The sequence below is a fragment of the Thunnus maccoyii genome, chromosome 21, assembly GCF_910596095.1.
Source record: "Thunnus maccoyii chromosome 21, fThuMac1.1, whole genome shotgun sequence".
NCBI classification, from domain to species: domain Eukaryota; kingdom Metazoa; phylum Chordata; class Actinopteri; order Scombriformes; family Scombridae; genus Thunnus; species Thunnus maccoyii.
In genome coordinates, this window is record NC_056553.1 from 14,232,435 (window position 1) to 14,245,836 (window position 13,402).

A 13,402-nucleotide genomic window follows, 5' to 3' on the forward strand; every position below is an offset into this window, starting at 1 on the left:
CCTGTCCTCGCTAATTAATGAGTCATTCTTTTAAAAGGGCGATAAGCAATTTTTGTAAATGAAAGCAAAAACGAAAGGGCTGCGTCTGTGACTCAAGACACTTGACAAGTCCTTGACCTCAATTTGTTTCACAATAACTGATCAGCTGTTACTCCTGTGATGTGGTTTTTTTTTTTTTTTTAGCAGGAAGGACTGTAAATACATTATGTCTGAGGGTTCAGGGAAGAATGGATGACATACACAAAGAGCTAAAAAAAATAAATAAAGGAGTGTATTTTCACTTTGATAACTGCAGTCATTTGAAACCTTATGACCAAGAATGTGAATGGGCAAGTTAATGAGTTTTAGAGACCAAGAGAAGGGAAAGACCACACTGAGAAATGAGTGATTAACTGCACAGGTGAAAGTGTAATTGCTGCCATATTTTCCTTTCTCCTCTGACGGTGACGTAAATGAAGCTGTTAGAACGCCGTGGTTGTCTTCCTCTCTTTGTTCCTTTCCTCTTTCTCTGTGAATGAGACATGGGGCTGCAAGAAAACAGCCCAGCCTAAACTTTTTTTTTCCCAGGACACACCTACTATGAAAATACTCCAGAAATGCTGGACAGTGATTTCCACCCTGGTTTAAAAAAAAAAAAAAAAAAGGCCCACGGTTTTCCTATTTCTTTCTCCGCTGTTGTCCTTCCTTCCTCATCCTGGAGGAGATATGGAATGAGGGGGAGGGAGGGGAGGGATGTGGAGAAAGTCCTATTTTCTATAGTAATCATGACTGAGCCTTAGCGGTGATAGCCATCATGCAAAGTATCGAGTGCTGACAGGATTGTAGTCCATGTAAATATATACGCCTACTGTTTCTTTTCGTATGGAAGAAAAATGTCGAGTGGAAATGTTGGACGTGTGTGTGTGGGTGGGTGGGGAGGGAAGCTGATGATGGGCCTGCCCACAGTGCTGAGGATTTGCAATAAGCCACATTGGCACACACACACACACACACACACACATCTGGCTCCTGACTAGACAAGCCTCTGTCTACACTGATTGGTTGACTAGTAAAACATCCAACACTGAGTGAGTGTGGTGTGCCTGTCTGTGAGCTCGGCGTGATGCGCGTCCTGCCGTACCTTGATGGGGCCATCCACCGGGTCCAGTCCCTGCTCCGACAGCTGTTTCAAGGCACTTAGAGCAGCCTGAGAAGAGAGGGAACAACAGATGGTTGAGTGAAGGAGGGAGGAGGGAGAGAGGGAGGAGAGTGAGTGTCACCCTTCAGCTGCTTTTCAAATAACACTTACTCTGGGAAACCTGATGCCAGCAGGACACTTTCCCTTCGTTCTCTGTTGTCTTTGGCTTCTCCCCTCTGACTGTTTATCTAACGTTATTGGGTTAACATTTCCACTTTATGTTTTGGCTGCTCTGCATATTCCTAAGTCAATATGAGTGACATCTGTATTCTCGATGACCACAGCTTAACGAATAGCAGCAGGTCTGAAATACCCATAAATCATAAAGATTTAGAAACACGGTATGCACAATAAGCCACACCAAATAACCATAAATGAACAAAAAACAACAAGTGACCGTGTAACATTTTTACTGTTAATTGCGTAATGACTTACTCATGCTCTGTGGTTGAGAGGGGAAGCGTTTAGTGCAAAATGACACGCTATCAAGGGAATATTTCGCTTTGAATTTACTGTGTTTGCCACATTCAGTTCCTAATCGCAACCAGAAATGTGTAGCAATCTAACACCACACCGTTAAATAACTATGTCTTATCTGCGTTTCTGTGCATTCACACTATGCAGCTTGAGTGACTTGTTCCTTGTGCCAGGCGTGGATCGAAAATGCCATGAGGTCATTTCCTTCCTGTTCATCTCCCGCCTGTCTGTGCCAGCTATAAAGGCTGCTGGTGATGTGAGGAGGGTCGGCTTGCTATCATAATATATGCAACATGTGTGGGAGTCGGAGGGGTGCGGCGTAGACTACCACACATGCTCAGTTAAGTGAGACAGGGAGATAAAATTGATTGGAAGAGGCGTTTTAGTGATATTTTCTTGGGTTTTGTATAGGAACTTTAACTTTAAAGTATTGATCCTCTCCTGTCGTGACACTGTGCTGCTGGTTGGACAAACACTGCCAAAACCAACGTTACCAAATGCAATCAATGTCACAAACAGAAACCACTTGTTGCCCACTTCTAGAAAAGGTGTGCCAAGATGAACTGGTCGATCTGATCTTAACCAGGTTGCGGGTCCAATCCTGACATGGATCCTTCCGCCATCCTAAGTATTGGCTCCAGATGTGCTCGCCATCTTTCCCCTTTTCTTTCTGTCTCTGTCTCCCAGTGTGGGCTGAGTTGGAGTAGAGGGGGTAGCTGGAGAATATATCTCCCAGCTGAGCTGACACCACTGGGTCTGGCTGTGCATAGTGGAACACATTTAACATCTCTCATCCTCCCCCTCTCTTCCTTCCATACCAACTATCACTGTGAGGAATGGGGTTTGTCTGCCTGTGCGTGTGCATGCACATGTGGGACCACTGTTGGAGTACTGTAGATACAAACACTACCTAAAGTACACACAACAGCCTCAGGAAATCTGTTCTCCTGCAGTACATTTGTCACTCAATATCTGTGACATAAGAACTCAATGTGTTATCATGCTGTCTAACAAGGATTTAATTATCCTTTAAAAGCACCACTGATGGCTTTAATTGCGTGCTTACTATTGTTTTGTCAATGTGGGTGTCACTGTTTTCAAATGGCCAGACAATTAATGATGATCATCAAACATTATGTACAAAAGCACAATAGCCAGACTTCAACACAAAAATGTTATTCAAGTTCTTTTCAGCAGCTGTAATTTAGTTTCTTGAATCCTAAAAAAATATTTGCTTTCAAAAACTAATTGTAGACACATATCCTATAAAGAGCTCCTTTGTTAGTTTTGATTTGATGAGCATGAAAATGTCAAGTTTTCATGAATATTTAACATTGCAGAGTCATTTATCCAGTCTGTGGATTCTATGTTATAACTTGCTGTAAATGCAAGCCATTATTATTGCAGTTGTTTCAGATTCTGCAGTAATTGTAGTGACACATTTACTTTTACACAACTGGGATGTGGTCCCTGATGCTTAGAATGTTTAAGCCTATAGTATTTCTTTTCTTCAAAATACTGCACATGGTAAATTAACATTGCTATGAAAAAATTAGGAAAAAAATTTCCCACAACTCCAGTTCATCATTTTGCACACATCTGGTTCTACAGTGGTCAGAACTAGCTTGGATCATTTACACTCCATCACTGTTTAATCAGAGTCAAGATAAGGCATTAGTGGCTCTGCTTAGTAGATGAGTGAGATGTGATGACTGGCTGGGTTTACCTCATTATGAAGCCCACCAACGTCAATCTGTACTTTATTCTTATTACTTATAACAATTATGTGGTGCTGACAAATTAACTATTCTCCTCACAAGTATCTTCAACTGGGAGACATTCTTCTGATATTCTCAGACACACAGACAGAGATGTCTCCGCATGAATAACAGCCTTTCTTTAAGTTCATATACACGGAGAGGAAACATTCATCACACTTTAATCCTGTGAAAATATAAATCCCACTGCATGGCGTATCAATGTGTCTCTATGGAATGCAATATGCAGAGGAGGATGTTAGAAGCTATTATCTGTACGCTTGCGTCCAAAATCATTTTCAAAGCGTTTAACTTCATATTATGAGAAACATAAACCAGGAATCATAATTTATGACTGACAGGTGCAAGGGTCAAAATCTGGTTTGTATCCATCAAATTGACGAAAAAAAAAATCTCAGATGCATATACATACTGAAATATCTGCAACAATATAGTAGGACTAGTTTGAAAAATTGATACTGTTGGGTTATACTTAAGACCTTTCTCCAGAGACTCAGAAATCAACTGAAGCCCCTCTAAGTCTGTAACAGACAATTTATGGTGCAATGTGTTTTTTTTTCTCTGTGAAGATCTGACAGGCAACAAGATTTAGAGCTTGAATATACTTGCAGAGATTTAAGGTGACAACCCTGTAGAACATGACAGCTGAAGGAATGTTTTCACAATTACACTGTTAATAAACATAAATCATATCAGGGGACTCTTGATATAACAGTCAGATGCTTTTTTTTTTGTATGCATGTAGTACCATCATGTCATCTTACAATGACCAGGACTGTCCACACATACTGAAGCGGAAAAAGTCATTAAGATAAGGGCGAAACTTAACACAGCCAGATTAATCAAGGACACTTGATCAGCGTCACACCTGATAAACAACAGGCACAGATCAATCTCCCGTTTTCTCTGGTGACCTATAAATTGTAATCACAACCAACTTCCCCATAATTACTTCTTGTTTGTTGTATTTATTCAATCGGTTTGGGGGCCTTTCTCTCCTGAGTAAATAGCCAGAGCCCATCTGTTGGGGGGGGGGGGGGGGGGTGACTGGAGATAAACAGCCATAAATCAGGGGCTTGACGGTGGCAGCGCTGCTGATATACGACAGGCAGGCGTAAGGGCCGAGACAGACAATCTCTGGGCCCTGCAGCTCAGCAAAGGACATGGAGCCTAAGACAAATACTGGGCCTATCTGTGGGAATGGCAGCCAGTGAAATCATTATTATTCTAATGAGATAAGTTGGCCATCGTTAGTGGCAGCCGCTACACTGATGCATCAACACCACAAGAGTATGTTTAGTCTGAGGCCGTGACACACAAGGTGGAGGTGTTCCATCTCTGTCATGGAATAAAGAGAGAGTAAGAGGTGGAAAAAGTGTGTTGTAGAAGAAAATGTGCAGAGAAGCTGCTGTGCGCTGAGTCATTTGAATATGGCTTTGAAGTTGAAGCTTAAAACTGAAAGAAAAAAAAAAAGGTTAAGTGGCTACCTCTTAAGCCATGTTCAGACAAACACAAGCATTGCATCAAAAAACACAGCCTCATTCTCTTCAATGAGATCAATGTGTACACACAGGGAGTGCTGTCGCAGAGGCCTCCAACAAAACACAGGGTAGTTCGGCTAAAATCATTTGATGCAACACAATGCACTGTCATCCAACAATGCAAACACTTACAAGTGCAACATTCTAGCTATAACACCTTGTAACAAGAACAGTGTAATACCCTTGATACCTTGAAATTGTCAATTTAGACAAAGAAAACTACGTGATAGCTTTCCAGAGTTATAAAGTCCTGCTTCATAATATTATAAGCAACTGTGTAATGTTTTTGCATTTCATAATGCATCACTAAAACTGGACTTCCTTGATTGTATCATCTTTCATTGGTACCTGTGACAATGCGCCCACACCAACGTAGCCCCTTGAATTTGCTACAGGACAGGTACTGAAGTCACCCTCATCACTCCCTCTTCACCTATCCTCTTTCCTCACCCCAACTTCAGAAAACAAACCAGCCCTCACCATCAATCCAAGACTGGAAGCCAACCTGAATCACCCCACGGCCACTTCACACATGGACTTATTCATCTATCTATCTAGCTGTCCCTAGTTCAAAGGCTTGGCCAAACAGCGGTCGAATGTGATGGCGTCTGAGGAGGATCTGCGACCGTGGCCGAGCTCCTGATGTGGAGTGACAAGGGCGAATCATTTTTCTGGGCCTGCTGCGCTCTTAATGGCTTCCCCGACAGAGGCTTTGCTTCCATCAACGGCTTAGCCAAACAAAGGCCCAGTCCCTCAGGAGTCCGTGGCATCGGCCTGATGGATCTGATGGATCGTTGGATCACATTGACCCTGACAAATCAGACCCCTGTGTCAGCTCTCACTGCTGGACTACTGGGATCTAGTGAAACAATGAAGACATTTTTGGGAACGGGAAGCTGGCTGAGGAGAAAAGGTGTAAAAAAGAACAAAGGGAAGAGAGGGTAAGGCTGGAAAAGGGGCAGATAACAGAAGAAAGAAATGGTTGTTGGGAAGGGAACCACAGAGAAGAGAGGATGGGAGACTTCTATCCTTCCATCTCCATTGCTTGGCCCTCTGGCCCTTAGTAGCCATCAAAGACACCAGGGAGGTCCTAATGAGGTGAAGACAACCAGCACATCATTCAGTCTCACATACTTGCATCTCTTTCTCTCCTCCTACTCTGAATCTTCAGAGTAGTAGAAGAAAGGGAGATGTTAGTCTAGTTTGCCTGTTCTCTTGACTTTATCAGGTCAGATCCAGCCAATGCTCTGTTGGAGGCCAGATGAAAGCGCAAACACCAGCTCAAAGTTTAACCCAATGACCCAGTCTCAGAGTACAGTGTGGTATTTCCCTTTTTACCGAGCAGATCCAGATTCCCAGGGCTTTCTCTGGCTCTATACAGTCCAGCTGGACGAATCAAAACCCTTCCCTAATCTTAAGTCCAGGCCAAGAGCCTCAGTGGCAGGCTCCCATCGTTGTTTTGATCCTGCGTCATCGTCTAAGTCATGTATTTGGACATCCACATCATCTAAGTGAGCCAGAGGCAAGAGAAAAGGAATGCTTGGTTTCTTCCTTGGACCGATTCTTCTTTTGATCCCTGAACGGTTCTGCAGGTGCACGAAAATGTATGCATGTGGGCATGTATACATAAAGGAAACAAAAAAAAAAACATTGGAGATAAAATTTTAAAGGCTCATGGTGGGGTGTTTGTTGTGTCATGCAGGCCTACACTAGACATTGTTGTCGGATGGACATTGCAATACCATGTCTGACATTTAATCATTTTTGTGTAGTCTTTTTTATGGGTAGATGGTGGAGGATTGCATCATATACAGGAATGTTATTAGGCGAGACGCACTTCCCCTCTTCTGCAAAGTACCATTCCACCAAAGATATATAGCACACCACAGCATTGTTTCATAACCACTGGCTGAACAGTTTCTTAGAACTCGAGACGACGCTGGGGTGGACTGCCTGTAACCCAAACTGCTGGCTTTTGTTGGTTCAATTGTACAATCACCATTCATGCTCTTATTCTGCAATAACATGCTTGCTGTCAGGTTTTAACAACGCCGGAAAGAGTCAGATTAACGTCGGGGGGACGGTTCTGATGACACAGAGCTGCTGCAGAGTGGGAGGACTCCGAACATGAAGGGGATGCAGGATGGCTTCTGATGAGGATGATCTAAAGGATGTCCACTAGACTAAACAATGAGCAGAGTGGATTTCAAACAGGGTGTATTACAGGCAGCAGGCAGCACCTGGGAAGTTGGAAAAATGAGTGTATTGTCAGAGAAGTTCTGAAGCTGGATATATTGTTCTGCAGAAGGCTTGTTCTGTTTTCAAAAGGCCACATAAAACCCTGACAGTGCTCCCTCTCTTGTGCTCACTCCCGAAAGCACAAAGAAATATGAGATACCAGGGAAGAGAAAAGCCCAGCCATCTTTCTGTCCTGTGTTAACCCTGTTGGCAGCACCATGTCATCACATCACATCTTTCTCTGATGTTCAATAAATTCTTTTAAATGTTATCTATTGCAGATTTTTTTTACTTCTGTCATCTACTCTCAAGCTTCTTCTCATCCCTTGGCTTTCATTTCCTCTGAATTCTTTTCCTTTCCTCCTACCCACATTAAAACCCTGGACAGGGATCACTGGAACATTCCCGAATAGCTCATGGAGAACACCTGTGTGTGCATGAGTGCTGGCAGTGTATGCGTCTATTTGTTAATGTGGTGTGATATGTACATGGATTCTTGAGTAACTACAGAGAAAATGTATTCAGATCCTCTGACCAAATCTCTTCCTCACTCTCGCTCCAGATTTCACATCCTCTTCCACATCAGAGGCATTGATAAAAGAGGCAGTGTGTGCCTGGCAGTTGCCTAGCTGTAGCCTGACATGACGTTAATTCCTCTGAAGTAGCACTTCATATGTACCGCTTCACTTCTTGTGTAACAGTGTAGCAACTGTGGCTGCTGTACAGCTAAATAAACTTCTTTATGAGGAAATGTATTTGATTTCAGCATACATCTCAGTTATGTGTGCATGCTGTCACATTATGGTGATCAGAATTCCTACAGCGGATGGAGTGTGTGTTTTTGTGTGTGTGTGTGTGTGTGTGTTTCAAGCTTGAGATGAGTGCTGAAGGCTGGCTGAGCTAAGTTAGTGGGTAACGTCCATGGGGCTCCCCAGGGGAGCAAGCCTCCGCTGACATGGGAAGCCATAAATAAGGGCCCGGGGCGCAGCACCATGTCATGCGTCATTTGGGCTGGAGAGGCCTGCTTTATCCCCTCCTATCACCGAGCTGCTGAGCATGGCACCTCCTAGGGCGTAATTCAAAACATATGGGCAGAGGGCGAGGGGCAGAAGCACCTCAGCATACCATACTCCTGCCTTGTCAGCAAAGGATCTCAGAGGAAACACAGATACATCTGAAGTCAGCCTCTATGATAACACTGCAGTATAGTGAAAGTATGCCACTTTGCAGAGAAAAAGTAATTTAATCTCTAACCTTAGTTTGACAAATCATAATTATAAAATGACAAAAATGAACATTTAATTAGTGACACTTCATTTTAACACCACAATGTAGCTCTAAACATTATCGATATATTTGTCACCAACAACTTAAACTCCTCCTACAAAGCATTCATAGCAATTGTAGAATTTAAGCACTATTTAATGAATGCTAAATTAGGCAATACAGGACAGACAAATAACTTCGCCGGTGCATGATTTGTACATGTGTTAATAAGTAGGTAACAGTTAATAAGTAATGAGACAACATGTACATATCTTATAATTGGTTATTCATAACCCATATCAGTAGATTGTAAACATAAGGGCTGGGTCAAGAGAGACTGAGCACTGACAAGATGACACATTCTTTGACCAAGAGGAAGAAAGCATGACACTTTCATTTTTCATCAAGAATGGAGAAGATGACACATTTTCATTGAGAAAGAAATCTGCCACCCACAGGAAGTTACACAGGGGGTGGGGGTGGGGGTGGGGGTGGGAATCTTTGTCCATTCTCCATATTGCTAACTTATTCCAAGGTTTCTGCTAAATCAGTGACTACATAAAGCATGAGATGAGATACAAGGCATGAAGAATGCATTGGTGAAGGGACTACTGCCTGTGAAGATAAGGCCAGTGACTCACCAAAAAGACCACTGACTAAGCTGAATTGCTCAACAAAAAGAAGGGTCCTTGAATTTTCATGGACATATACCCCCCCCACCAGACACTGGTGAGACATAGTCTAGGGTGGACAATTCCTTTTTGACTCATTCATTCACAACCTACAGTATGTTTCACTTGTGTGGATGACATACACAAAAAGTAATGTTGCTTCATCAACATTACTATGTCTTTAAGTCATCCAAAGGATTGAAAATGCTTCACAAATATAGGGAACGAGATCATCAAATGTCAGACAGAAGATTCACCTCATGGGCTAATGCTTAAGTCATGGTGAGAGATTAGGGAAACTCCCTTTTCACTGTCCTGTATGGTTTAACTTTCCATCAGGTTTCCCCAGTGACTCCAAAGCAGTTTTACATCACTTCATGTCCACCTGCAGAGATCCACCTTTCTATGCCGGAGGGAGAAGCTTTTATAATCTTGAACAATTGGACTCAAATTGCCCTGGGGGAGCCACGAAAAGCTGTGGGAAGAAAAGGCAGCCTTCAGACACTCGCTCTCTTATCAGCGTAGAGATACTGATCGGTCCCAAGGGGCGCCCCACTTCTCCTTTTTCTGCTCTTCTTTGCTTCTTAATCTCCCTTTCCCTTCCACTTTTCTCTATGTGTCAACTATCTACCATATAATGATTCTTATAACTGTTTTCCCATGCTTGTTTTCCTGCCAATTTTCATTGTCATGAATTCAAATGACTAAATCACCCTGTTTACTTGGCGATGAAGCGCACAGCCTAGTTAAAGTGGGCAGTGGTACAAGCAGTGGTTGGGTGGGGATGCAAATTTGATGGCTGCTGCTGTTGCCTGGCTGCTATACAACCAGAGGAAGAGACCTTTTCTATCCACAGCATGGAAGCATGGGCAGCCCACACCAGATGTAGGATCCAAGGTCTTAATCACTCCCTGTCATTTGCATAGATAATAAACTTAGTAAAGATACTGCAGTGGGCCGTATCAATCGCTAGTGAGGATATCAGCGTGAGTGTCAAAGAGCATTACGGTCTGTTATCAGCCCTTCTCTTAAATTAGAATCCAATTATTTCTTCATTGTTGGGTGGGTGATAGAAGCGAAAATACTATTTTTATTAAAAATGGTCTGAGCAGATGTGGAGATGGGTCCAATGTGTCATCAGAGCAACTACTTATAACTTTCATTACTTTACATAAATTATAAAACCTACTGTTCCATCACAATGATATCTGCTGGTTGTCTTAAACTTCAGTTCTCATGCTTCAGAACTCTTCTCTTTCCAGGGTTTGCTTGAAATAAGTAGTTCCTGCGACGTTTCATCCAAACGTGTATGAAGCCGTATGTGTTTATACTTTTTCCGAGCAGCCACACTCAAAAGGTGGGGTGAGAAAGTAGGCATACTTATCAGATAGTCGGTTTAGAAAAGTAACTAAAACTATCGGACGCAGTCTTTACAATTTCAACGTCTGGGGCGGGGAAGGCGTTTCAAGGGCTGTTTGACGATCCAATAAGCGCTTTGTCTGAAGTGTTCTGACACCTTTAGACCCACAAAAAAAGGGTGACAAGATTTACGGAAGACACTTACAGGTGTGGAAAGGCAAAAAAAAAAAAAAAGAAGAGAAACTTGGGAATGTAGTATATGAAAGGGTTACGATAAAGGGTGAGGGGGAGAGGGGCTAAGTGTCTTTCTGTGACAGCCGCCAGCTGCATGCAATAATCCGCAACCCTCCATCACAAAGCCCCTTACATTTTCATGCCAGAGACAGCAGTGTGTATGAGAGAGTTGATGTCTGGCGGACCATCACATCCGGTAACAAGAGAGGACACGCAGTCAGACGGCGTTTTACACCTTCTTCCTCTTGTCTCTTCCTCCCTGTAGCTCCCTCAGCTCCTTTCTGCGTTAACTTTTAATCACCTCATACACACAAGGGACACGCCTGTAAAACCTGTTGCAGTGTTTTATAATTTGCCATGGATCCCCGCAAGGCCTGTGACTGTTTCTCATTACCCAGCATGCTCGCTGGGCCTATAAGATGTGGATGGACGTTTCGTCTTATACCTAAATCCCAAGAAATACTGAGTGGGTCTGCAACTCACTGTGTGACAGGGGTCGATTGAGACCCATCATGCCTGAGGGAGCCCCTGAAGTGTTATGTAAACCCTACTATGTTCCTATGGCAACTGGCAGTGTGTACTGCAGACACAGATTATATATAAGGCATGTTTACTGAAAACAATAAATTCCAATATGCTTATATCAAGAGGCAGGCCTTGCTGGGTAAACCTCCTCCAACCAGGCTGGTTTCTGATGAATAGGTCCAGGGGCCACACTAACTAGCCAAAGATGGATCGCGATGGGGAAAAATGTAATGTAATGCACACTGAAAACATATGTCTTTCTTAAAATGTTAGCATAATGCCATTACCGTGTTGGTTTAAAGCAAGCAGGCCTGCCACAATGTGTTCATAAACAAGAGGAACAAATCTCAACAGGAACAAAGCCGTGTTATGGATTCAGTCTGCAAACACTGATGTGAGCCAAGACCAGGCGCAGAGTGGCTGACGTGACGAGCAAACACAGACTGACGTAGGAGTGGTGGGCCTCACATGCAGAATAAAAACAGCATGATATGATCCTCTCTAAAGCTGGATATCAAAGGCAATTAAATAAGTCTTGTATGCCACAATTTCGGCCAGATAAAATACTTTTAAAATATCGTATTTCCCAAAAGTGTCATGGACTAGACCAATTAAATGACTGGATCAGCATATCTCACTTCCAGTTTTCTCAGAAATAGCTGGCCTTCCCTGAAGTGTTTAAAAGGTTTAATAGATGCAGCAATGTTAAACCCTTTCTACACTCAAGTACACTGGCATTACACTTTTTCTGGAATAACAAAGTTCAGAGGCTATAACCCATTATTTGTCAGTGATGCGGTGATTTTATCCACAAAAAGGAGCAAGTACTTAATCCTCGGTGGGCAAGCTTTTTACGAGCCACCTCACACATTTTTACAGCATGGCAAACAGACAGTAAACACCAGGAAGGCGCTGTGCTTTAACACGTGATTAAGACACAGCTAATTAGATTGCGGACAGTAAAACTGTGAGGAGAATCGTAAAAAGAGGGAGCAGGGGCAAGCCTGAGCGAGGGATCAGGTACAAGCAGCAGACGTTTAAGTCAGGACACCGCAGGCCGCTGACAAATGATCGAGCTTGGGTTTCTCATTTCTGCTGCCTTCTCTGCGGTGAAAATGTAAATAGCAGACTTTCTATGTTATAAAAGAAAGACCCCCCCGACATACACATAAGCCCCCCATGTCCACCATCCATCCATCCCTCCATTCTTCTCCTCCCTCTCCTCCTATGCAGTGGTTGGTCCCATGAAACAGGGGTCAGGGTACTAATGGAGGACCTTGTGGCCTTGTGTGCCTCTGGAAACAACCCCCCTCCCCCCCCACACACCCTGCTCTCTTATAAATCAAACAGGCTTCATTGAGAGTGGCAGAGTCCTCTGATGTCCCAGCCATGTCTCATTTCAAAGTCCTCCTGAAGGCTCACACGGTTCCACGTTTACTCACTGGGCACAAGGGAGATATGTGTGTGTGTGTGTGTGTGTGTGTGGGTGGGGGGGGGGGGGGGGGAGACTCAAAGAGGGAAAGACAGACAGAGAAACAGAGAGTGAAAGAAAAGAGAATGAGTTTTAGTTAGAGAGAAGTAGAGGGAGATTAGGAATAGAGACAATGTCCCGGAGGAAAAGGGGGCCTCTACAACAAATGTTTATTTAGTAACTATGCTGCATTAGACCTCTCAATTGAAAGCATGTACAATAAATCACATCATTTTGGGAAAGTCATTATGGCATCACTCTACAACAATGTTTGCTAGTGGGCTTATGTGAATGTAGTGTAGAAAAAAAAGCCTTCATCTGTTGCATGTGTGCAGTTGACGGTGCATCTATAGAAGTGCAATCAAACCATAATTCCCCTCTCTCCATGGCAAATTGAGGTTTGCCTTCTATAGAAGTATAAGTGATCGTTGAGATAATGACATTCTGTGGTTTGCTTGAGTCTATGCATTCATAACAAAGCCAGATGACTACAGGTTTTGTTGTTACATATATAGTCTCCCTACACCATCATCTGGATGGAGCAGATAGCACATCATCAAAACAGCGATGCATAAAGACACTCTTGGGGCATAAATGAAAAGGAAACAATATATTTCTCTGCAATCAATATATTTTTTAAAAGACAAAGAGTAGCAAAAGAAAAA

The 13,402-nt window shown here is 43.0% G+C and overlaps 1 protein-coding gene across 2 annotated transcripts in view; it reads right to left on the bottom strand.

The window, feature by feature from the left end:
• Positions 1–13,402, bottom strand: part of stau2 (staufen double-stranded RNA binding protein 2) — an 89,640-nt gene that overhangs the window by 1,629 nt on the left and 74,609 nt on the right. For both annotated transcript variants that reach the window (XM_042399684.1, XM_042399683.1), the window contains exon 15: positions 1,121–1,186. In XM_042399684.1, the coding sequence (XP_042255618.1) occupies positions 1,121–1,186 (66 nt within the window). The remainder of the gene's footprint in view (positions 1–1,120; positions 1,187–13,402) is intronic.